General features: G+C 47.3%; 1 protein-coding gene across 1 annotated transcript in view; it reads left to right on the top strand.

Moving 5' to 3' along the window:
- Nucleotides 1-23,532, top strand: part of GABRR2 (gamma-aminobutyric acid type A receptor rho2 subunit) — a 45,078-nt gene that overhangs the window by 6,689 nt on the left and 14,857 nt on the right. Inside the window, exon 2 of the mRNA XM_003121296.3 lies at nt 1,947-2,053. Within this exon, the coding sequence (XP_003121344.1) occupies nt 1,947-2,053 (107 nt within the window). The remainder of the gene's footprint in view (nt 1-1,946; nt 2,054-23,532) is intronic.

Below are 23,532 nucleotides of genomic sequence, written 5' to 3'. Positions count from 1 at the left end.
ATTAGCCTAAATCTCAATAGTCTCATGTGACTAGTGGCTACTTTATTAATTAGCACAACTTTAGTCCTCCCATCAGGGCAGACCCAGTAGAGGATGAAAGTTAAGAAGGATTTCATGGGAAGATGTCTTAAAGAACAGGATCTCAAGACAGGAAATATGTTGCTTTCCTCTTACAGAGTTTAAATGGGAAGTATGCTTATTTCTCTAAAAAAAAGGGCAACAAAATATGATAAGCTCATAGGGGTATAGATAAATGAACAACAAACACTCAAAAACAAAACCTTTTCATTTACTTTTAAAACTCTTTAATAGCACATAATATATTGTAGTAACACTGATTTCTTTTTCTTTTTCTTTTTTTGTCTTTTTGGCTTTTCTAGGGCCGTACCCACGGCATATGGAGGTTCCTAGGCTAAGGGTTGAATCGGAGCTGTAGCTGCTGGTCTACACCACAGCCACAGCCACGTGGGATCCAAGCCACATCTGCAACCTATACCACAGCTCACAGCAGTGCCAGATCCTTAACCCACTGAGCGAGGCAACCTCATGGTTCCTAGTTGGATTTGTTAGCCACTGAGCCACGACGGGAATTCCAACACCGATTTCTTATTAGGTTATTTTCTTCTGTCAGTAATTAGAGCTCACTGGAGTTCTCTTTGTGACTTGGCAGTAACAAACCTGACTAGTATCCATGAGAATTTGGGTTGTATCCCTGGCCTCGCTCAGTGGGTTAAGGATCTGGCTTTGCCATGAGCTGTGGTGTAGGCTGGCAGCTGTAGCTCTGATTTGACCCCGAGCCTGGGAATCTCCATATGCCTTTGGTGTGGCCCCCCCCAAAAAAAAGAAAGAAAAAGAATTAGAGCTCACTAAATAGACATTTCTCCAGGGAAGACACACAGATGGCCAAGAGGCAGGTGAAAAGCTGCTCAGCATTGCAACACTCCCCCCCGCCAGGGACAAACAATGGAATATTACTCAGCCATAAAAAGAATGAAACAATGCCGTTGGCAGCTGCACGGATGGACTTAGAGATGACTTACTAAGTGGAATAAGTCACACAGAGAAAGACAATATCATATGATATCACTTATATGTCGAATCTAAAAAAATGATACAAATAAACTTATATACAAAACAGAAATAGACTCACAGACAGAAAACAAACTTCAGGTGCCAAAGGGGAAGGAGGTAGGGAGGGATAAATCAGCAGTTTCAGATTAGCAGACACAAACTACTATATATGAAATAAACAACAAGGACCTACTGTATATCGCAGGGAACTGTAGTCATTATCTTGTAATAATCTATAATGGAAAAAAATTTGAAAAAAGATACACACACATATATCTGAATCACTTTGTTGTACACCTGAAACTAACACAACATTATAACCCCACTGTACTTCAATTAAAAAAAAATTAGGTTATCATTGTGGCTTAGCAGGTTAAGAACCCAACTATTATCCATGAGGATGTGAATTTGGTCCCTGGCCTTGCTCAGTGGGTTAAGGATCTGGCATTGCCATGAGCTGTGGTGTAGGTCACAGATGTGGCTATGATCCTGAATTGTTGTGGCTGTGGCTGGCAGCTGCAGCTCCAATTTGACCCCTAGCTGGGAACTTCTATATACCACAGGTGCAGCCCTAAAAAGCAAAAAGCAAAACAAAACAAGAGCTTGCCAAAGTAGAATGGTGTCCTGCCTGGGAGAGATCTATTTTAGGAGGTCTCTGGAAGGACCATGTCCTCAGGTTGGCCTGCCTTCGAGGTCCTGGGGTGGTGGAGACAAGCGGGGGCAGATCCTTTATCTCTGGACCTCCCTCCAGTGGAGAAAGTGTGGTCAGATGGGGGAAATGTGCCCAACAGGGGGATCCTGCAGGAAGTCATCTCCCCAGATCATCCCGGTGCCTTGCTGGCATTGATGGAGAATGTTTCTTGCTCATTTTGCAGTCACCTATACAAGAAGAACCTCGATATGACCAAGATCCGAAACGGAAAACCCCAGCCACTTCTCAGAGTGGATGACCACGACTTCACCATGAGGCCCGCCTTTGGAGGTAGGACTCTGTCCTCCCCTCGCTCTTTGGGGTCTGGTCCCAGGGCTGACTCCTGCTGCTGTTCCCTCAGGTGCAGCCCTCCCCCAGGGACCCTGACTTTCCCACTCACAGCCAGAGCAGCCCCACTGGCTCCAGAGTCACTGATTATTCCCAAGAGAAAGGAGGTGGAAGCAAGTGAGTGGAGAGGGCTGTTGAGAAGAGGAGCTGATGGTGATTAAACGGTTCATACTCAGGAAGGACCAGCCCCGCTGCTGCCAACCTTCCTTTAAAAAAAAAAAAAAAAAAAAAAAGGAGTTTCCATCGTGGCTCAGTGGTTAATGCATCCAACTAGGACCCATGAGGTTGCAGGTTCGATCCCTGACTTTGCTCAGTGGGTTAAGGATCCGGTGTTGCCGTGAGCTGTGGTGTAGGTCACAGACGCGGCTCGGATCTGGCATTGCTGTGGCTCGGGTGTAGGCTTGGCAGCTATAGCTCCGATTAGACCCCTAGCCTGGGAACCTCCATAGGCCACGGGTGCAGCCCCAGAAAAGGCAAAAAGGCAAAAAGACAAAAGACCAAAAAAAAAAAAAAAAAAAAAAGTGTAGTCAGGGAGCGTTTGCACAGAAAATGGCTCCCTGGCTCTTCTGCCCCCTGCCTGCCTGGGAATTTGGGGTTCTGAAGGGGCCTCCAGCTGGCAATGCAGCAAGAATTTAACTCCTTGCAAAGCCCCCTTGCAGACTTGTGCACAAAGGAGCCTCCCTGCTTTGGGGGGTTGGGGAGGCGTGGCATGGCTACTGGCTGCCCACAGGGGCAGGAGGGGAGCCAGGAAAGAAGCCGGTCATCTGCTCCCACCAGGCAGGGAGAGGAATGAGAAGAGCAGAAGGCAGGAGACATGGGCCATGAGCATGTGGAGAAACAGGCTGGGAGGATGGCAGCTGACGGACCCTGGCCCAAGAGACCCAGGCAGGCTGGCTTCTGTTTCCCCTCATCTCACTCTTGAACTTCAGTTGGGTGCAGTGTTCTCCTGGGACGGCAGGAAGGAGTAAGGTGACTTGTGGGCAAGTCGCCGACCCTCTCTGAGCCTCTGCTTGCTGGTGTGTGAAATGGGGCTAGTAATCCCTCCATCCGGGGTTGCTGTCAGGATTAAAGGAGATAATGTATGTAAAGCCCCTGGCACATACGGGTTCACGGCCCCTTAGAAAAACCCAGCTGTCAGGCCTCCCTCTTCTGTGACTGTTAGAGGATTAGGACATTAATTTATCCCAGAGGCCTTGGCATTTTAAAAGCCTTCAAAGCCGCCCACTCAGTTCCCTGAGCTCTGACACCTGCTGAGCAGGAGGAGAAAGCAGGGGACAGACGGCAGCCCCTGCCTCTTCCTTCTGCCCTGCACAGAGTGCCGAGCTCCTGCTCAGGCCAGAAGGTGGCCTTTTCTCTGGGAGTTCTGGTGCCCTTGGGGAGCTGTTTTGGGAAATGCCAAAGGAGTCAATGAAGTTCAATAAAGTTTTCCTGAATAAGCAGCTCTGAAATAGCTGTATGTGCTCCAGGAGATCCAAGCGAGATGTCCTGTAAGCAGCAAGCTCCACCTGCCCTTCTTGTAGAGGGTCAGTGAGGCGGCTGGAGCAAGAACCACAAACAATAGCATGAATAACAACCAACACTTTTCCAGTGATTTCTATGTCAAGCATTTTTAAGGCTGCTTCCATGGCATATGGAAGTTCCTGGGCTAGGGGTCAAATCAGAGCTAGAGCTGCTGGCCCACATGGAGCCACAGCCACACTGGATCCCAACCACGTCCTCGACCTACACCACAGCTCACAGCAACACTGGATCCTTAACCCACTGCGCGAAGCCAGGGATCAACCTGCATCTTCACAATACTAGTTGGGTTCTTAACCTGCTGAGCCACAGAGGGAACTCCATATGCCAGGCATTCTAATGAGGGTATGTACAGACACAATCTTCAGTTCTCACAACAACTCTATTAAGCTGATACTATTATTATGCCCAGATGGAAACTGAGGCACAGAGAGGTGAGGTGATTGGCCCAGGTGACATGGCTGCTCAGGTGGCCATGACCCTCCCTCTTAGCTGGGTCTCTTTCCTGCCCCCTTGACCTACCTGTCCCCCAGTTCAGGGCCCATGTATTGGTTAAGGCAGAGTAGGTGTAGAGTCTAGGGCACACAAACTCTTAGGGGGCCCTGAAAAGATTTTAATTTATTTTAAAGTCAGAAGGAAAAAAAATAATTTAAGTAGGAGGAAATGTTAATATATATATTCATCTTTATGCCAGTGCACTTGTAAAATATGCTTTTTTAAGTATTTTTTCTGGTGGACAGGCCCATGAAGGCAAATGTGCTCTGGGCCCTCAGGAGTTGCAGGGTGGTCCTGCCTCAATGCACAGTTTTGTGGGACACACGGTGTGTGTCCATGTGTGGGTCATCTTCTGAGTAACACATTGCAACTTCCTAATGGAGGTCATTGTTGCTGGCAGGAGACTGAGCAATCACCTGGTCAGGATGTTCAGTCTACAGAAGAGCTGGAGGCAGGGGCAAGTTCCTGTCGTGGCTCAGCAGTAACAAACCCGACTAGTATCCATGAGGACGTGGGTTCAATCCCTGGCCCGATCAGTGGGTTGAGGATCTGGCATTGGGAGTTCCCATCATGGCTCAGCGGAAACAAATCTGACTAGCATCCATGAAGATGCAGGTTGATCTCTGGCCTTGCTTAGTGGGTTAAGGATCTGGTATGGCTGTGAGCTGCAGTGTAGGTCACAGACGTGGCTGGATCCTGCGTTGCTGTGGCTCTGGTGTAGGCCAGCAGCTACAGCTTCGATTTGACCCATAGCCTGGGAACCTCCATATGCTGAGGGTGCAGCCCTAAAAAGACAAAAAAAAAAAAAAAAAGGAGAGAGAGGATCTGGTATTGCTGTGAACTTCCGTGTAGGTTGCAGATGTGGCTCGGATCCGGTGTTGCTGTGGCTGTGGTATAGGCCAGTAGCTGTAGCTCTGACTCAACCACTAGCCCAGAAACTTCTATATGCCGAGGGTGCAGCCCTAAAAAAGACAAAAAGACAAAAATGCAAAAAACAAAAAAAGGAAGAGATGGGAGTTCCCATCATGTCTCAGTGGTTAACGAATCTGACTAGGAACCATGAGGTTGTGGGTTCGATCCCTGGCCTTGCTCAGTGGGTTGGGGATCTAGCGTTGCTGTGAGCTGTGGTATAGGTTGCAGACACGGCTTGGATCCCGAGTTGCTATGGCTCTGGTGTAGGCTGGCGGCTACAGCTCTGATCGACCCCTAGCCTGGAAACTTCCATATGCGCGAGTGCTGTCCTAGAAAAGACCAACTGGGGCAGAACTTGGGTTTCTTCTGCTGTGACAGATGCAAAAGTGAAAGCCACATAGAAATGCCCTCCTCCTCTGGAAGAAAGCCAGGAAAGCCAGGCGCTAGCTCTCAGGACTGGTAATCGAAATCCCACCACATTCCCAGAAAACCCAGCTCGGAGTAGGATCAACCAATAGGCTGCAGCCCCAGTCATGGGGTTCCTTCCTCAAGCCATGTTTGAGGAGCAAATTGGATGTCCTGTCTCCTGATCCCTCCCACTGCTGGGGCCATCTGTGGAGCTCCCCTAGAGTGTGGAGGATCAAAACAGTCCCCCGCCCCTGTCTGAGGAAGCCTCTGAGGCTCAGAAAATCCCTGACTTTAGGTAAAGCTGCAGAGGAAGGAGGTGTCCCCTCCAGCAGGTGCAGTAAGACCCCAACTGTCAAGAGCTCAGTCACCAAAGCCAAGGGCGGGGGCTGTTCTCCCTTCCTTCCACCCCCCTCCCCCAGAGCAGCTGATCTTCTGGCCACCTTTTCTCCCCTGCATGGCTTTCCTGGATGTCATGATGTCACTTGGATGAAATAGGGCCAGGGGAGCACACGGAGAGGCACACACGCATGAACTCATAAATAAGCTTTGCAACTCGTGGAGTCCTGGCCAAGCAGGCTGGATGGGGCCATCATGGGAAGGCCTCCCCACTGCCCAGGGTTCCAATGAATGATATCATCTCTAAGCCCTCGGAGCATCTGGAGATGGTTTAGCCCCAAGAGGCCTTACCTGCGGGGCTCCTGAGGGTCTCTGCTCCATCCAGCCCTTCACTCCTGGGCAGGGGCACTGGCTAGGGGGTGGGTGTGTCTCTGAGGAGGCAGACAGCACATAACAGAAAGCCCACCTTCCTTGGGGGCCACCCTGGGGCCAGGCCCCTGGCCCAAAACAGAGCCTGGGCCCAAAGTTCCCTCATGCCAGCCCAGCCTGACACCCCCCCTCCCGCCTTTAGCAGCCAGGCACCCTGGGCGGGCCCTACCCACTAACCATCCATCAACAATTATATATCCCATCCCTGTCCTCTCTTCCTACCTTGTTTCTCCAAAGGGGCTTCCTTATGGACTGACATTTAAAAATAATCAATAGAGAGGAATTTGCCTAAGATGAGATAGCCCTTGGATGACCTTTTTGGTCTGGAAAAAGAAAAGATTAAAAATCCAGCGGCTTCCTAATAATCCCAGGGATCAGTTGAAACAAAAATATCTTGTCTAAGCTCCCAGCTGCCTGGTTGGTGGTGTGCCCTGGTTAGAAGAACCTCCAGAGGCCTGGGGTTTCCCTTCCATTTGTTGGGGGAAATAGCGCAATGCTGATTTTTTAAAATTAAAATTAATTTTTAGAAAATTGTGGTAAAATAGGAGTTCCTGTCATGGGGCAGCAGAAACAAATCCGACTAGGAACCATGAGGTTGCAGGTGACCTTGCTCCGTGGGTTAAGGATCTGACGTTGCAGTGAGCTGTGGTGTAGGTTGTAGACGCAGCACAGATCCAGGGTTGCTGTGGCTGTGGTGTAAGCTGGAAGCTGTAGCTCTGATTAGACCCCTAGCCTGGGAACCTCTATATGCCTCGGGAGAGGCCCTAAAAAAAGAAAGAAAAGAAATGTAGTAGAATAGACATCACATAAAATTTACTATTTGAACTAGCTTTAAGTGTATAGTTCAGTGGCTAAAGCATATTACATGGTTGTGCAAACCTCACCACCATTCATCCCAGAATTTTGCATCTTCCCAAGCTGAAACTCTATATCCATTAACCAATAACTCTCTATTCCCCGCTTCCCCTTGCCCTGGAAACCATCATTCTGCTCTGTCTCTATGAATCTGACTGCTCTGGGTACCTCATGTCAGTAGAATCATACAGTATTTGTCTTTTCATGATTGGCTTATTCATTTAGCATAATGTCTTTGAGGTCCATCCATGTTGTAACGTGTGACAGGATTCCCTTCCTTTTTATGGCCAAATAATACTCCATTGTATGAGTAGATCATGTCTTGTTTACCTATTTGTCTATCAATGAACATTTGGCTTGCTTCTACCTTTTGGCTCTTGGGAATAATGCTGTATGAACATGTGTGTACAAATATCTGTTCAAAACCCTGTTTTCACTTCTTTTGGACATATATCCAGAAGTGGAATTGCTGGAGTACATGGTAGTTCTTTGTTTTTACTTAAAAATTTTGAGGAACATCCATATTTTCTTTTACATCAGCTGTATCGTTTTTACATTCCCACCAGCATGATGCTGATTTTTAAAAACTGAAGTATATAGTTGATTTATAGTGTTGTGCCAATTTCTGCTGTACAGCAACGTGATTCAGTCATAGATGTGTATATACACAGAGTCTTTTTAAAATATTTATTTTCATCATGGTCTATCCTAGGAGATTGGATATAGCTCCCTGTGCTATACAGTAGGACCTCATTGCTTATCCATTCTAAATGTAATAGTTGGCATTTACTAACCCCAAACTCCCAGTCCATCTCATTTCCTTCCCCTCCCCCTTGGCAACCACAAGTCTGTTCTCCAAGACTGTGAGTCTGTTTCTCTTCTGTAGATAGGTTCATTTGTGCCATATTTTAGATTCCACATATAAATGATATCATATGGTATTTGTCTTTCTCCTTCTCTTTTTTTTTTTTTTTTTTTTTTTTGGTCTTTTTTTGTCGTTGTTGCTATTTCTTGGGCCGCTCCTGCGGCATATGGAGGTTCCCAGGCTAGGGGTCGAATCGGAGCTGTAGCCACCGGCCTACGCCAGAGCCACAGCAACGCAGGATCCGAGCAGCGTCTGCAACCTACACCACAGCTCACGGCAACGCCGGATCGTTAACCCACTGAGCAAGGGCAGGGACCGAACCCACAACCTCATGGTTCCTAGTCGGATTCGTTAACCACTGCGCCACGACGGGAACTCCTGTCTTTCTCTTTCTAACTTACTTCACTTAGTATGATAATCTCTAGTTGCATCCATACAATGCTGATTTTTATTTTTATTTTTTTAACGGAATGAATTTTATTACATTTATTGTTGTACAGTAGTCATCACAAGCCAATTTTATAGCATTTCCATTCCAACGATGCTGAATTTTTTTTTTTTTTTTTTTTTTTGGTCTTCTTAGGGCTACACCTGCGGCATATGGAGATTCCCAGGTTAGGGGTCCAATCAGACCTGTAGCTGCCAATTGATGCCACAGCCACAGCAACGTGGGATCCGAGCCGCATCTGCAACCTACACCACAGCTCATGGCAACGCTGGATCCTTAACCCACTGAGCAAGGCCAGGGATCGAACCCGCAACCTCATGGTTCCTAGTTGGATTTGTTAACCACTGAGCCACGACAGGAACTCCTGATTTTTAAATCAAACTGCAGAGATGCGAGGTGAAGGAGGGGTGTAATATCATCACAGATTCTTTTGAACTGCATCCAAGGAATTTGTCAGGATGGTCAGGAAGTGGCCACAAAGTAGGTTAGGTTCTCCCACCAAAATACTTCCAGTTTCATTTATAAGACCAATGCTGTGGCTTTTTTTAGCTGTTAATATGTGTGAAGCAGGCTCTGTGGCACTTGGGGACCCTGTGGTGAGCAAAACTGCCACCGTGCCTGGAATGTTAATGCTCCAGTGGGGGACCAGTGTTATGAAATCCTCCCATCAGGATGTCCAGTGGTGAGAGCTGCTGGTGACGTGGGGTGGGCAGCAGCAGGTTCTGGTCCTGGGCACCAGGGGAGGGCAGTAGGCCCTGGTAAGGGAGTCCTGGGTGATCACTCATCTGCTCTGTGGGGCAAGAGAACACGCCCACTGGAGTCTCCCTTCCAGGATGCACTTGGGTACTGGGACCCAGGATGACCTGTGCACACAGCCTGAGCCTACCTCCAGGACCTGTGGGGCCTCCTCCCTAGGAGAGTCCCCAGTGGGGCTGCATCTTGCATGCAGTACCCCTGTGCAGAGAAGGGGCTGAGGGCTGGCTCTCAGAAGGGGTTGGATGGAGTTAGACTGTGGCTGGGGGTGTCCACACGCCAGGGCTTTCTCTGCTCTGGGAGCTGCTGAAGTGGGGAAAGAGGAAGGGCAGCCACTGAGCTGGGGCCTGTTCTCCCAGCCCTGCCATGGTCTGGCCCAGAGCTCCGAGGAGTCTGAGGTTGGGCTTGGCCTTCTGGGTTGACATGTGGTGAATTAGTCAAAGAAGTAGGATAGCATATATGTCATCTTGCAGTTTCTTAGCCTGACTTAGAACCTTCAGATATTCCAGCACGTGATATATGGGTCTCCAGTTGTACTCCTTCCTGGGGGTGGGTTTGTAAGTGTGGACACTGCCGTGAGTGGTTCCTGGCACAGAGCAGGGCCAAGTGTGTCTGCAGGGGCCATGCTGGGAGGGTTGAGATTGGAGACTTGGGGAAGACTGAGCAGGGGGTGGTAGTGGGGGTGGGGGCAGACCAGCCTGTGACTGGGTGGGGCAGGTTGGGGCACTAACCATGCTTCATATCAGCTTCTACAATGCAGGAGAATGCTTCTTGGGCTAAATCCAACAACAAAGGGTTGAATTTAGGAGGGCAGGAAACATTGGCTCAGGTGCTTTCTTGAGATAACTTCCAGCCTTCACTCAGTGAACCTGCTAACTTTCTGTCACTCTTTCTCAGGCGACTTGGGTAGCGGGCTGTGGAGCCCTTGGTGATTTGCCCTCCCCCACTCCACGTCAAACAGGTCAAGTCAATCCATGCATCAAAGTGTCTCTCAAATTCTCCCCTTCTCTCCCCGCCTCTCCCCTTCACACCACATGCTCTCAACTCCTTCCCTGGGGCTGGGGGTGAAAAAATCTTAGACGTGACGATGGTTGTGGCCCTTCAAATCTCCACCTTCCCTGACCAAATTGTATTCCTTAGTATTTAACTTAAACGAGTTCAGGGAGTTCCCTGGCGGTCTAGTGGTTAGGACTGGGTGCTTTCTCCACTGTGGCCTGGGTTCAATCCCTGGTCTGGGAACTGAGATCCCACATCAAGCTGCTGCACGCTGCAGCCAAAAAAAGAAAAAAAAAAAATTCATAGGAGTTCCCATCGTGGCTCAGTGGTTAATGAGTCCGACTAGGAACCATGAGGCTGTGGATTCGATCCCTGGCCTTGCTCGGTGGGTTAAGGATCTAGCGTTGCCATGAGCTGTGGTGTAGGTCGCAGACGCGGCTCGGATCCCATGTTGCTGTGGCTCTGGCATAGGCCGGCAGCTATAGCTCCAATTAGACCCCTACCTGGGCACCTCCATGTGCCATGGGAGCAGCCCTAGAAAAGGCAAAAAGACAAAAAAAAAAAAAAATAGAATTCATAAACTTCAATTCAATGAAAAATTTCTCTTTTGTGGGTGATAATGATAGGTTTTGGAAGCACTACCTTCACCAGCACCATGGTCCCCACACACCTTGTGGCCAATTTCTCCTTCTGGAAATACCCAGCTGGGTCCCCAGATCTCCAGGGTCTGGTCCAGCTCCCCCCCAGGTTACCCCCCCCACCCAGGACTCTTCTGTCCTACAAGGCTCTCTGTCTCTGAACCTCCATGCTTGATCTGCCTACGAGCATCTGTTCATGGAGATGCTTCATGTACCGTCCTGCTTCATTCAACGGCCGTCCTGCCAAGAACCTAGTTTAATTCCTTTCCTCTAATGCACACTCTCGGCTGTTTGGAACCATACGACCTTCTTCGAAATCATCACACAGGAGTTCCTGTTGTGGCTCAGTGGTTAACCAATCCGTTGTGGGTTCGATCCCTGGCCTTGCTCAGTGGGTTAAGGATCTGGTGTTGCCGTGAACTGTGGTGTAGGTTGCAGACGCGGCTCGGATCTGGTGTTGCTGTGGCTTTGGTGTAGGCTGGCGGCTACAGCTCCGATTGGACCCCTAGCCTGGGAACCTCCATATGCCGCAGGAGCGGCCTTAGAAAAGGCAAAAAGACAAAAAAAAAAAAAAAAAAAAAAAAAAAGGAAATCATCACCCAGACTCATTCTTTTTCTCACTTACTGGTCCGTTAATTGACCTATTCACGTTGTTGTGGTTAAGCATGTGGGCTGTAGGTTTCTGGTTTCTGATTACCCACCCTGTGTAACCAGCCAACCTAAGACTGGGGCCCAAAACAATAACAGGCATTTATCTGCTCACAAATCAAGTTGTGCTCAGCCAGGCAGTTCTCACACGGATGCAGGCAGACGGTGGTGGCTGATGGGGTTCTTGGAGAGGATGAAACTCTCTAGCCTTCCAGGTTCTTCTAACTGTTCTAAGAATTAAATTGAGGCGAGACAGACTCCCTGGGGAAAAACAAACAAGTTTAATAACATGGCTCTGTGGGAGGGGCCCAGGAAAACGGAGTAACTCCCCTTAAGTACCATCTTTAGCTACGGACTCAAACAAACAAACAAAAAAACCATTGGGGATGGTGTTTTGAGGCTTCAAAGGAGAAGAAGGCAATTGACATGGAGATGGAAAAGCCAATGTTTTGTAAAAAGTGTTTGCTGGGCCTTGAGAGACCAGAAGACATAAAGTGGACTCTGATCTCTCAGCCCCGCACACGTAGCCCATATTCTTTGCAGGTGTCTCTGGCGATAGCTCTACTATGGTAACAAGCCCTCCATGTAAATTCTTTACGGCAGGTAGGTGGAAGGTCAAAGTTCCTTCCTGAGTCATTTGGGCCTTGATTGTTTTCAGCTTGAAATGATCCACATGCCAAGGAGACACTGGGGGGTGGCAAGATTTGCTCCCCTACAATGTTATCTCAAAAGTGTGTTCTTTTTTTCTTCTTTTTTTTGGGGGGGTCCTTTTTAGGGTCGCACCTGGGGCATGTGGAAGTTCCCAGGCTAAGGGTTGAATTGGAGGTACAGCTGCTGACCTATGCCGCACCACAGCCCAGATCCTTAACCCACTGAGCGAGGCCAGGGATCAAACCCATGTCCTTGTGGATAATAGTTGGGTTTGTTACCACTGAGACACAATGGGAACTCCACAAAAACGTCTTCTTTCTCATGCCTGGTGCCTGCACTGGAAACATGCCAAAGCTGGGCCGGGTACAGCTGGGGCTCCTTGGGCATCAAGACATCATCTTCATCATTCTCTCTCTCTCTGGTCTCTAATCTGGCCACTTGACAGCTGGAGAGAAACCAGCAGAAAGTGGATGTTTCACAGCATTGCTACTCCTGGTGCATTCTATTCATTGAATTGACCCCAAGGCTCAACAGGTTCAAGGGCGAGGAACTACACTTTTGATAGGAAGAGTTCTGAAGAATTTACAGACTTGTTTTAAAACCAGTATTCTGGGGCTATACTACTTGGTTGGTCCAGACCTCAGCTCTGCCTCAGTAGCTGTGTGGCCTTGGGCAAGTTCCTGAGCCTCTCTGTTCCTCACCTGCCTCATATTTATGAAGGTAATAATAGTACTCAGAGGGTTGTTCTATGGATTAAGTGATGATTACGTGTGAAGTTTTCAGCACAGTGCCTGGCACATAGGAAGTGCTCAAGATGGAGTTACCACAGAATGTCTGTGTTAATGGGGATCAGCAGCATCTCTGGATGACTGCGACCCAAGTTCAGTCCCTGAACAGTGGTTTCGGGATCCAGTGATGCCACAGCTGTGGCATGGGTCACGACTGTGGCTCGCATCTGATCCCTGGTCCAGGAACTCCATATGCCGCAGGGTAGCCAAAAAAATAAAAATAAAGGGAGTGCTCAAGAAACATTAACTGTGTTTATTATTTTATTTTATTTTTTTGTCCTTTTAGGGCTGCACCCACGGCATATGGAGGTTCCCACGCTACGGGTCCAATCGGAGCTGTAGCCACCAGTGTACGCCACCGTCACAGCAACACAGGATCCGAACCTCGTCTGCGACCTACACCACAGCTCACAGCAATGCTGGATCTTAACCCACTGCGTGAGGCCAGGGATCGAACCTGAAACCTCTTGGTTACTAGTCAGGTTCGTTAACCACTGAGCAATGACGGGAACTCCTTAACTGTGTTTATTGATTAAGAATGCTCGATGGCATTCCTACGGTGGCTCAGCAATAACAAATCTGACTAGTGTCCATGAGGACAATGCTGGTTAGATCCCTGGCCTTGCTCAGTGAGATCTGGTATTGCTATGGCCTGTGGTGTAGGTCGAAGACATGGCTCAGATCTGGTGTTGTTGTGGCTGTGGGGGTAGGTCGCAGGCATGGCTTAGATTCCTAGTTGCTGTGGCTGTGGCTGGCAGGTGCAGCTCTGATTTGATCCCTGGCCCAGAACTTCCATGTGCTGTGGGTGTGGCCCTAAAAAGCCACACACACCCCCCCCCCACCCCCTGAGCCAAAAGAATGCTCTGTTTCTCACAATGCATTCGCTGGAATAGGGGCTCTGGAGTTGGGTCCCTGGTATCAACTTGTGGTTGTGCCTCCCTCTGGCTGGGGACCTCTGTCACCTCTCTAGTCCTCAGGTTCTCTCTCACCTGTAGAAGGGGGGTAATATCAGTAGCCGCCACAGCAGGTTGGCATGAGGCTGGAATCAGGTGTCCTCTAGGAAGCGCTAAGCAGAGCCTGATGCTGCAGAGACCGTGGGCAGGGGCGGGGCATCAAGTCCTGAATGCAAACATGATAAAAACTCGGTTCCTGCCCTGGGGAGCACAAGACCGGCCTCCTAGACACAGAGCATATGCCTCTCATACTGCCTCTATTGCTATGATCTGTTCTACTCACCACTCTTCTGACTCTAATGTGTGGATTTTCCCCTCCAAGCAATTCTGTTGTCTGCAGAGACCACCTGGGTCTGCTGTTCTAACACTATCTGTGGCGCTTGCAGATTCCACAGCTTAAGGGCTCAGTCCCACAAGCCTGCCCCATTTCAGACACCACTCACAGGTAGCAGGTCCCAAGTTATCTGCCCTCCTCTCTGACTTGGCTGCAAAATTGGGTTCCCACTACCCCATCCTCAGCTGTGATAATTTGCTATGAAGGCTCACAGAATCAGGGAAACCCTTTACCTACTGTTCCCAGTTTATTATAAAGAACATTCAGGGGCCCTGGCAGCCTTCTTCCTCGGAGTAGACCCCTCTGACTCTCTTCAGTGCCCTTGGCTGTTCCCTTGGGAGTACAACCTAACTTGCTACCCACACCCTGTTCCTGTTACCAAACTGAATTTGGGTCTGCTTGCCCACCTGGCAGTAGAGCCAATCTATTGGCCCTGGGATGTGGTGAAGGAAAGTATAGCATTTTTGTTTGTTTTTGTTTTGGCCATGCCCATGGTGTGCAGAAGCTCCCAGGCCAGGAATCAAACCTGTCCCACAGCAATGACCTGAGCCCACTGAGCACCAGGGACTCCAGAAGTACAGTGTTTTATTTGCTGGGTGCCTAGCAAGGAAAACGGGCAGCTTATGCTCAAAAGACCCATACACTCTGATTGCTTTCAGGGAAGAGTTTTCAATATTTATTTATTTATTTATTTATTTTAAACCGAATCCTTCTCATGCTTCAAATCTCTCCTTATTCTTTTTTTTTTTTTTTTTTTTTTGCTTTTTAGGGCCACATCTCTGGCATACGGAAGTTCCCAGGCTAGGGGTCAAATTGGAGCTGTAGCTACTGGCCTATGCCACAGCCACAGCAACATGGGATCTGAGCTGTGTCTGTGACCTACACCACAGCTCATGGCAACACCAGATCCTTAACCCACTGCGCGAGGCCAGGGATCAAACCTGCAACCTCATGGTTCCCAGTTGGATTCGTTTCCACTGTGCCACAGCAGGAACTACTAATTTTTATTTAATTTTTTTTTTTTCATTTTTGGCCACCCTGAGTCATATGGAGTTCCCAGGCCAGGGATCAGATCCAAGCCACAGTCACAACCCAAGCCTCAGTTGTGGCAATGCTGGATCCTTAACCCATTGTGCCAGGCATCAAAACCTGTGTCCCAGCACTCCCAAGACGTCGACAATCCCGTTGTGCTACAGTGAGAACTCCAGGGAAGGGTTTTAATGGCATCATTTGGGGTAAGCCTTGCAGCTTGTGGCTAGTTTTTCTGATTGGTCAGCAGTGAGGTAACAGGGTGATGTTTGGGAATCTTAATGCACAACCTTCTGGTTCTTCCAGTCTGCATGTAGTCACCATCTTCCCCTTGAGAGGAGGTCTTAGTTTCTGCAGAAGAACTCATGGATATGGGTTAGATTGTTATGTAAATCCCTTGAGAAGGAACTAGAATTCCGTTTTTTCACTGAGCTATTGCTTCAGCTATCATTACTTTTCTTGCTTGACTGCTTTTCCTTTGTTTCTGCATTCCCCTCACTTCCCTAACTAGTAACTGCTTGAGTCTGCTCTTTGAAACTCAGGGAAGGCCTAGGAGACTAAAGCCTTTTTCTACAAGCAAGAAACAGGGGACATGGAGGGGCTGTTGTAGCTATTATACCCAAGGGGGCTCCACAGGGTCCTGCTCAGTGTCAGTCCTCACTTTTCTTGGATACTCCTCAATCCTGAGGGGAGCAAGAGCAGGACAAGAAAGGGAACAAAGTTTTGGATAGAAAGTTAATCATCAACTCATGGCAGGGGTCTCCGTCTCACTCCTACTTGCTCCCTCCCTTCAAATCTTCTTTTCTTGCCCTCTTCCTCAAACAGCCCCTCCTCCACAATCCCCTCTGGACAATCTCACTCCTTCCCTCCCTGACCCATCTAAGCCCAGTGACCAATGAAGTCACCATGCACCTGAAGGATGGGATGTGGGGCAGTGGGGCAGGGCTGGGCCCTGACTAGACTAGTCTGCTTGGGATGATAAATTTAAGAACTTGGTTAGCTATCCAGTGGAGACCTCTTTTAGACTTCAACAATAGGGTCGGAGTTTGTTTTTTTTTTTTTTTTTTTTTTTTTTTTTTTTGGCTGTGCCTGTGGCATGCACAATTTCTGGATCATGGGATAGAACCTGCACCACAGCAGTGACAACACTGGACGCTTAACTGCTAGACCACCAGGGAACTCCCTTGGAGTTTGGTCAGAGATTGGGTCCAGGAGGGAGACTGAGAGTCATCATCAGCTTTTAGTTGTGGGAGGGGCTGAGTGTTTGCAGGAAAGAGAAGGGCCCCAAAGACCTTAGAGAAGGAGCCAGGGAGGAGCTGGCTCACAGAAACAGAAGAGGGAGGGGATTTCAACTAAGGAGGGTGGTCATGGGAGAGAGGTCAGGAAGTCGAGGCTTAGGAAAAGAGTCCTCAACTCGGCAGGTGCAGTGGAGGAAGGAAGGCATGGATAAGGAGACAGCTGCTGGAAATGGGCTAGTGGAGGATGACTTTGACAACAAGAGGAAAATGGTAATCAGGACATCGGACAAAATCTCACTCCTAGAGTTTCCTTAAAGGTCAGTTGTCCAGTGATCCTCAAATTTGACTGTGGATCAGCATTACTGCAGGACTTGTGAAAACGCAGACTCCTGAGCCCCACACCAAAGTCTTTGGTCTAGGAGGCCTGGGGTGGGGCCCAAGGATAGCATCTCTAACAAGTGCCAGGTGATGCTGATGTTGCTGGTGGAAGGGTGAACCCCAGATGTAGTCCAGCCTCACCCACCCCATCCCAAATGGATGGTTAAATGTCTGCTCGGGAGGTAGTGCTCACCATGGGAAAAGTCAGACCTATTTTAAAACTGAAAGGTTGAATTACACCTACCAAGAGAGGAAAGCGTCTCAATCGGTATTTCAAATTAACTCAGACTTTGCAAGAAGCCTACAAGGAAAGGGAAGGGCCATGGAGGAAATGCAGAGTCAAGCCATGCAAACTGCAGTGATGAAAATTTCATAGTGTGTATCCATCCATGTCATTGCATGTAACTATAATAATCCGTTATATGAAGATACTATAAGGTATTTTTCCTATACCATCAATAGACTGGGTTGTGGGATTTTTATAGCTTCCGTTAATGCCTAGTAAGGTGGTTGTAGCAATTTACACCCACCACTGGCAAAGTATCAGAGTTCCTGTTGCTCCATATCCTTAGCAACACCTGGTGTCATTAGTCTTTCACATAAGCCAAGTCTGTTAGTACATAGTAGTAATATCTCATTGTAGTTCTAACCAAGCTATTAATGTGACTGAATACTTTTTCATATGTCTAATGTTTATCTCTCTTTCTTTGGAAATGCCTGTTCCACTTTCTTGCCCCTTTTTGTATTGGATTGTCTGATTTTTTTCTTTGTGGAACTCTTAGGAGTTATTTTTATATTCTGTATATGAATTCTTTGCCAGTTATATCTTCTGACTATCTTCTCCCTCTCTGTGGCTTCTTCTTCATTCTCTTTATGGTGTCTTCGATAAATAAGAGTTCTTGATTTATTTGCTGAAAATTTGTTATTGAACTGTAACATGTACACAGAAAAGTACACACATTAACGTGTTCAGCTTAGTGAGTTATCAAAAGGTGAACATATTCATGCAACCAGCACCTAGACCAAGAAACAGTATTTCCAGAACTCCAGAAATCTTCTCTCCTTGTCACTCTCCCCCCACTGTGGACAACCATTATCCTGGCTTCTAACACCAACAATTAGATTTGACAGGTAGTCTTATTTTAACATAAATTTGCTGATCTTTTGTGTCCTGAAAATAAGCACATTGCTATCCTGCTATTTGTTGTTTTGCCTCTCACCTTTGGATGTACAATCCATTTGGAGTTGTCTAGCACGTTGCATGATTTTCATATATACATTGTCTCAGCATTACTTAGTGAAGGTTCTATTTCCTCTCTAATGGTCTGCTGTGATATCTTTTTTTTTTTTTTTTTTTTGGCCCCTCCCATGGCAAGTGGAAGTTCCTGGGTCAGGGACTGAACCTGCACCACAGTAGCGACCTAAGCCACTGTAGTAACAACACTGGATCCTTAACCTGCTGTGCCACAGAACTCCCAATTTTCAAAATATTTTTGTGCTTAGTTTATGCTATTTCAGTATCATTAAGTACACACAGTTTTTGGAGTTCCCGTTATGGCGCAGAGGAAATGAATCTGACCGTATCATGAGGATGCAGGTTTGATCCCTGGCCTCACTCAATGGGTTAAGGATCTAGCCTTGCTGGGAACTGTGGTATAGGTTGCAGGCGAGGCTTGGATCCTGAGTTGCTGTGGCTGTGGCAAAGGCTGGTGGCTGCAGCTCCAATTCAATCCCTAGTGCTGGGAAATTCTGTATGTCACAAGCGTAGTCTTAAAAAGTAAAAAAAAAAGTACACCCAGTTTTAGAATTGTTACATTTTATTGAATTGAATAATTTATTATCATTAAATGATCCTCATCTCTACTTCATCTGCCTTTAAATCTACTTTACTTGATATAATATAGCTACACACCCTTTCTTTTACTAATGTATGTTATATATTTGCATTTTTTCATGTAACTTATCTTTTCTGTATCATATATTTTTAATATGTCTATCTTTAAGCAGCATAAAGTTGGGTTTTGTTTCTTGATCCAGTTTGAGAAACTTTCAACATTTCTGAATTATCAGGTCTGGAAATATTCATTAACTAGTCCATATTCGTTAATTTAGTCCATTCATACTTATTGAATAATTTATATATTGGCTTTAAATCTATCATCCTACTATGTCCTTTCATTGTCCAATCTATTTTATGTTCTTTTTATTTTCTCCTCCCCTTCTTTCTTTTCTTTTCTTTTTTCTTTTTTTCTTTTTGCCTTTTCTACGGCCACACCTATGGCATATGGAGGTTCCCAGGCTAGGGGTCTGATCAGAGCTGTAGCCAATGGCCTATGCCAGAGCCACACAGCTTATGGTAACGCTGGATCCTTAACCCACAGTTCAGTGGGTTAAGGATCAAACCTGCAACCTCATGGTTCCTAGTGGGATTTGTTAACCACTGAGCCACGACAGGAACTCCCCCTTTTTTCTTTGAATTGATTATTTTTCGTTACTCCTATTTTGACTTTCCTATTTTAGTTTTGACAATATATGTTCTGACTATTTTTTGGTGGTTCCCCATAAAACAACAAGAATCTTTGACTTGTACTGGTATATTAATTAACTACTTTTACTGTCCTCCAGACAGTGCAAAGACCTCAGAACACTTTCACTACATTTATACCACTCCCCTCTTTTTTTCTTTTATTAAAGTATAGTTGATTTACAATGTTGTGCCATGTTCTGCTGCACAGCAAAGTGGCCTGCCTCCCCCTTCTTTTTTTATTTTTATTTTTTATTTTTTATTTTTTGGCCTTTTTGTCTTTTCTAGGGCCACTCCCTTGGCATATGGAGATTCCCAAGTTAGGGGTCTAATCAGAGCTGTAGCCACCGGCCTACTCCTGAGCCACGGCAACACCGGATCCAAGCCACATCTGCAACCTACACCACAGCTCATGGCAACCCTGGATCCTTAACCCACTGAGGGAGGCCAGGGATCAAACCTGCAACCTCATGGTTCCTAGTCGGGTTCATTAACCACTGAGCCACAATGGGAACTCCCCCCTTCTTCTTTTTTTTTTTAAATTAAATTATAGTTGATTTACAACATTCTGCCAATTTCTGCTGTACAGCAAAGTGATCCAGTCATACATACATATATATTATACATTCTTTTTCTCATATTCCCTTCTTAAATATATTTGTTGCATATGTTTATTTTTTCCAAACTACAACACATTGCTAATATTGTTTTATATAGTCAGTGCTCCCTTAGAATCATGCATATATTTACCATTTTTGCTGGTCTTTATTCATCCTTGTTTCTCCAGCTTTCTTTCGGGATCACCCTCCTTCTGCTTCAAAAACACCTTCATTTCAGGCAGGATGCCTGTTGGCAAATTCTCTTTGTTTTAGTTTGTCTTAAAATTATATCTCACATTTATTCTGAAGAGTCAGTATGGAAGAAATGGCATATATCTTTATTTCAAAAATGGATACATCTCTAATGCGTGCTTTCCAGGACCGCTGAAGAGAAATAATGGCTGAAAGATGGGAACCAAGAAAAGCCCTTGGCTAAACATATAATTCCTTTATGCTGCCTTGAATTTTTCTGCCTCACTGCCTATACTGCTGAAAATCCACCAATGCCTTTTATTTGGTTGACCAGATCCCTCTCTATATTTTATTTTTTTATTTTTAATTTTTTTAAAATTTTTGGCCATGCCCATGGTATGCAGAAGTTCCCGGCCCAGGAATCAAACCTTCACCACAGCAGCAACCTGAGCCCTGGCAGTGACAACACTAGGTCCTTAACCCAAGGAGCCACCAGGGAACTCAGATCCCTCTCTGAAAGCAGAAAAACCCACATCAGTGTTCAGCGGCCAAGACATGAATGCCTAGTTAGCTTAACTAGACTATTTTCTTCCTAACATCTCAAAGGACTCAGTCCTACTCAAAATGTAAAATTGTTCATGAAAGAAGGAGAAAGACCAGGGAGTTGGAAGAATTTCTCAAAATTTAAATGGGGAAGGGCCACAGAATGGAGAGTTCAGGAGAGCCTGGGAGCATTAGCTGTCAAAGGCAAAGGTCACCTCCATTGCACTTGGACCAAGGAGGATAGAGCTGATGGTCCTGTTGACGCTTGCGATGCGAGCCCCTGAATGCAGCTCTGGGGAATCCTCAACACACAGGTCGTTTCCAACAACCCAAGATCCCTGGAACTTGACCTCACCCTCACGTAGGCAGAACCTTCAGAGCCCTGCTGCCACCCTCACAGGCATCAAATTTCTCTCCAAAGGGCAGCTGGAGCTGTGGAGAGCGAGGCAAGCCCTGGGGACAGAGAAGCACAGTAACAGGCACCAAGCAAGCTGATATATTTTATCTAGAAAATGTCCTTTGCCCAAACCAGCTGCCTGTCAAACACTGTGCCCAGTATCTGAAAACTAGACCACAGGGAAGTTGGTCTAAAGAGGGTGATTTAGGAGTTCCCGTCGTGGCTCAGTGGTTAGCGAATCTGACTAGGAACCCTGAGGTGGCGGGTTCGATCCCTGGCCTTGCTCAGTGGGTTAAGGATCCAGCGTTGCCGTGAGCTGTGGTATAGGTCACAGACAAGGCTCAGATCTGGCGTTGTTGTGGCTGTGGTGTAGGCCGGCGGCTACAGCTCTGATTCAACCCCTAGCCTGGGAACCTCCATATGCCGCAGGAGCGGCCCAAAAAATGGTAAAAAGACAAAAAAAAAAAAAAAAAAAAGGGTGATTTATTTTGTTTCTGCTCTTTGGCTCTTGGGATGACGGGATGTTGCAGGCCCTGTGGCATTTGAGAGAAAGGGAATGAGGGGGAAAGGTGATGAGGGTTAAGAGGCCAGTTGAAGAGCTCCAACCTTGAGCTGATTTACTGTCTCAAGCTAACAAAGAACCAGAGGTTCTGGCCATTTCAGTGCCTTCCTGGAGCCTGGAGTGAGGGGAGTCCCCAGCTGTGAGAGCAGGGATCTCTTCCAAGCCCTGACCTGAGGGCACAGGAAAATATAAAGATCAGCTTACAACCCAATTTACCTGAGCGGGGGAAAAGTAAAAATAAAGCATTGTGCTCATTCGCTTTCATGTTTAGGAACACAGAAAATAGCCACTAAATCCCATGAGTAATAAAGAAGATGCACCCATTCTATTGGGTTCAGTCAAAACCCCCAAATATTCCATGGTGGGATTGCAAGCATGAGCGAACCTACAGGGGGAGGTTGGGGGAGAGTTAGTGAGCCCATCCAGTCCCTGGTCCGCCTCCATGAGGACCCCCTGCCCTCTCCTTGGGGCAGGATGTGAGGGTTGAAGCTTCTAGCTCCTTCATCATGTTCGGATCTCTGATCCTCCTTCCCTGCCCTTGGCCAAAGTTCCCTCCCAGTCCTCATTCCTGAGACCCAGACTCCCCCTGCCACCCCAAGCTTCGCCCAGCTGACTACTGTGGGTCAGCATGTGCTGGTCCTGCACCCCCTGGCCAGCACCCAGAGGACTAAGGTTCAGGGAGCTGGCCTTCAGAATTCCTTCCTCTCATAAGATCCTACCCAGATAACACCTGACTCCCTCAGGGACATTTTTTTTTTTTTTTTTAATGGCTATATGGAAGTTCCTGGGCCAGGGATTGAAACCTATGCCACAGCTGCAGCAACACCAGATCCTTTAACCACTGTGCCGGGCCACCTGGCCAGGGGTCAAACTTGTGCCTCTGTGTGACTCAAGCTGCTGCAGTTGGATTCTTTTTTTTTTTTTTTTTTTTTTTTTCTTTATAGGGCCGCACCTGCGGCATATGGAGGTTCCCAGGCTAGGGGTCCAGTTGGAGCTACAGCCGCCGGCCTACACCACAGCCACAGCAATGTGGGATCCGAGCAGGTCGAGTGTCTGTGACCTACAGCACAGCGGATACCCAACCCAGGGGGGTGGCCGGGGATCGGAACCTGCAATCTCATGGTTACTGGTTGGATTTCTTTCTGCTGCCCCACAATGGGAACTCCCTGAAGTCAGATCCTTAACCCATTGTGCCACAGTGGGAAGCCTGTCAGGGACATTTTTGCCTGTGAGTGGAAGAGCATTCATTAATATGCTTGACAGACACACGTTTTTGGTTTTCCCCATTCTTAAGTTTTGTTTATTTTTTAATATATATATATATATATTTTGTCTTTCTGCCATTTCTTGGGCCGCTCCCGTGGCCTATGGAGGTTCCCAGGCTAGGGGTCCAATCAGAGCCGTAGCCGCCAGCCTACGCCTGAGCCACAGCAATGCGGGATCCGAGCCGCATCTGCAACCTACACCACAGCTCACGGCAACGCCGGATCATTAACCCACTGAGCAAGGGCAGGGATCGAACCCGCCACCTCATGGTTTCTAGTTGGATTCGTTAACCACTGCACCACGACGGGAACTCCCCCTTTTTTAATCTTAAGATCTAGGAGTTCCCGCCATGGCACAGCGGAAATGAATCAATCTGACTAGGAACCATGAAGTTATGGATTTGATCCCTGGCCTTGCTACTGAGTGGGTTAAGGATCCAGCGTTGTTGTGAGCTATGGTATAGGTTGCAGACTTGGTTCAGATCTGGTGTTGCTGTGGCTGTGGCGTAGGCAGGCAGCTGTAGCTCTGATTTGACCCCTAGCCTGGGAACCTCCATATGCTGTGGGTGTGGCCCCAAAAGCAAAAAAAAAAAATCTAAAAAAATGTTATGGAAGCATAACATACATACAGAAATTGAAAAAAATACAGGTTATCCTTGAAAAATGGA

This window comes from Sus scrofa, chromosome 1 (assembly GCF_000003025.6).
Source record: "Sus scrofa isolate TJ Tabasco breed Duroc chromosome 1, Sscrofa11.1, whole genome shotgun sequence".
NCBI classification, from domain to species: domain Eukaryota; kingdom Metazoa; phylum Chordata; class Mammalia; order Artiodactyla; family Suidae; genus Sus; species Sus scrofa.
Note: the sequence above shows the minus strand (reverse complement) of the source record. Positions and strands in the feature narration are given on the sequence as shown.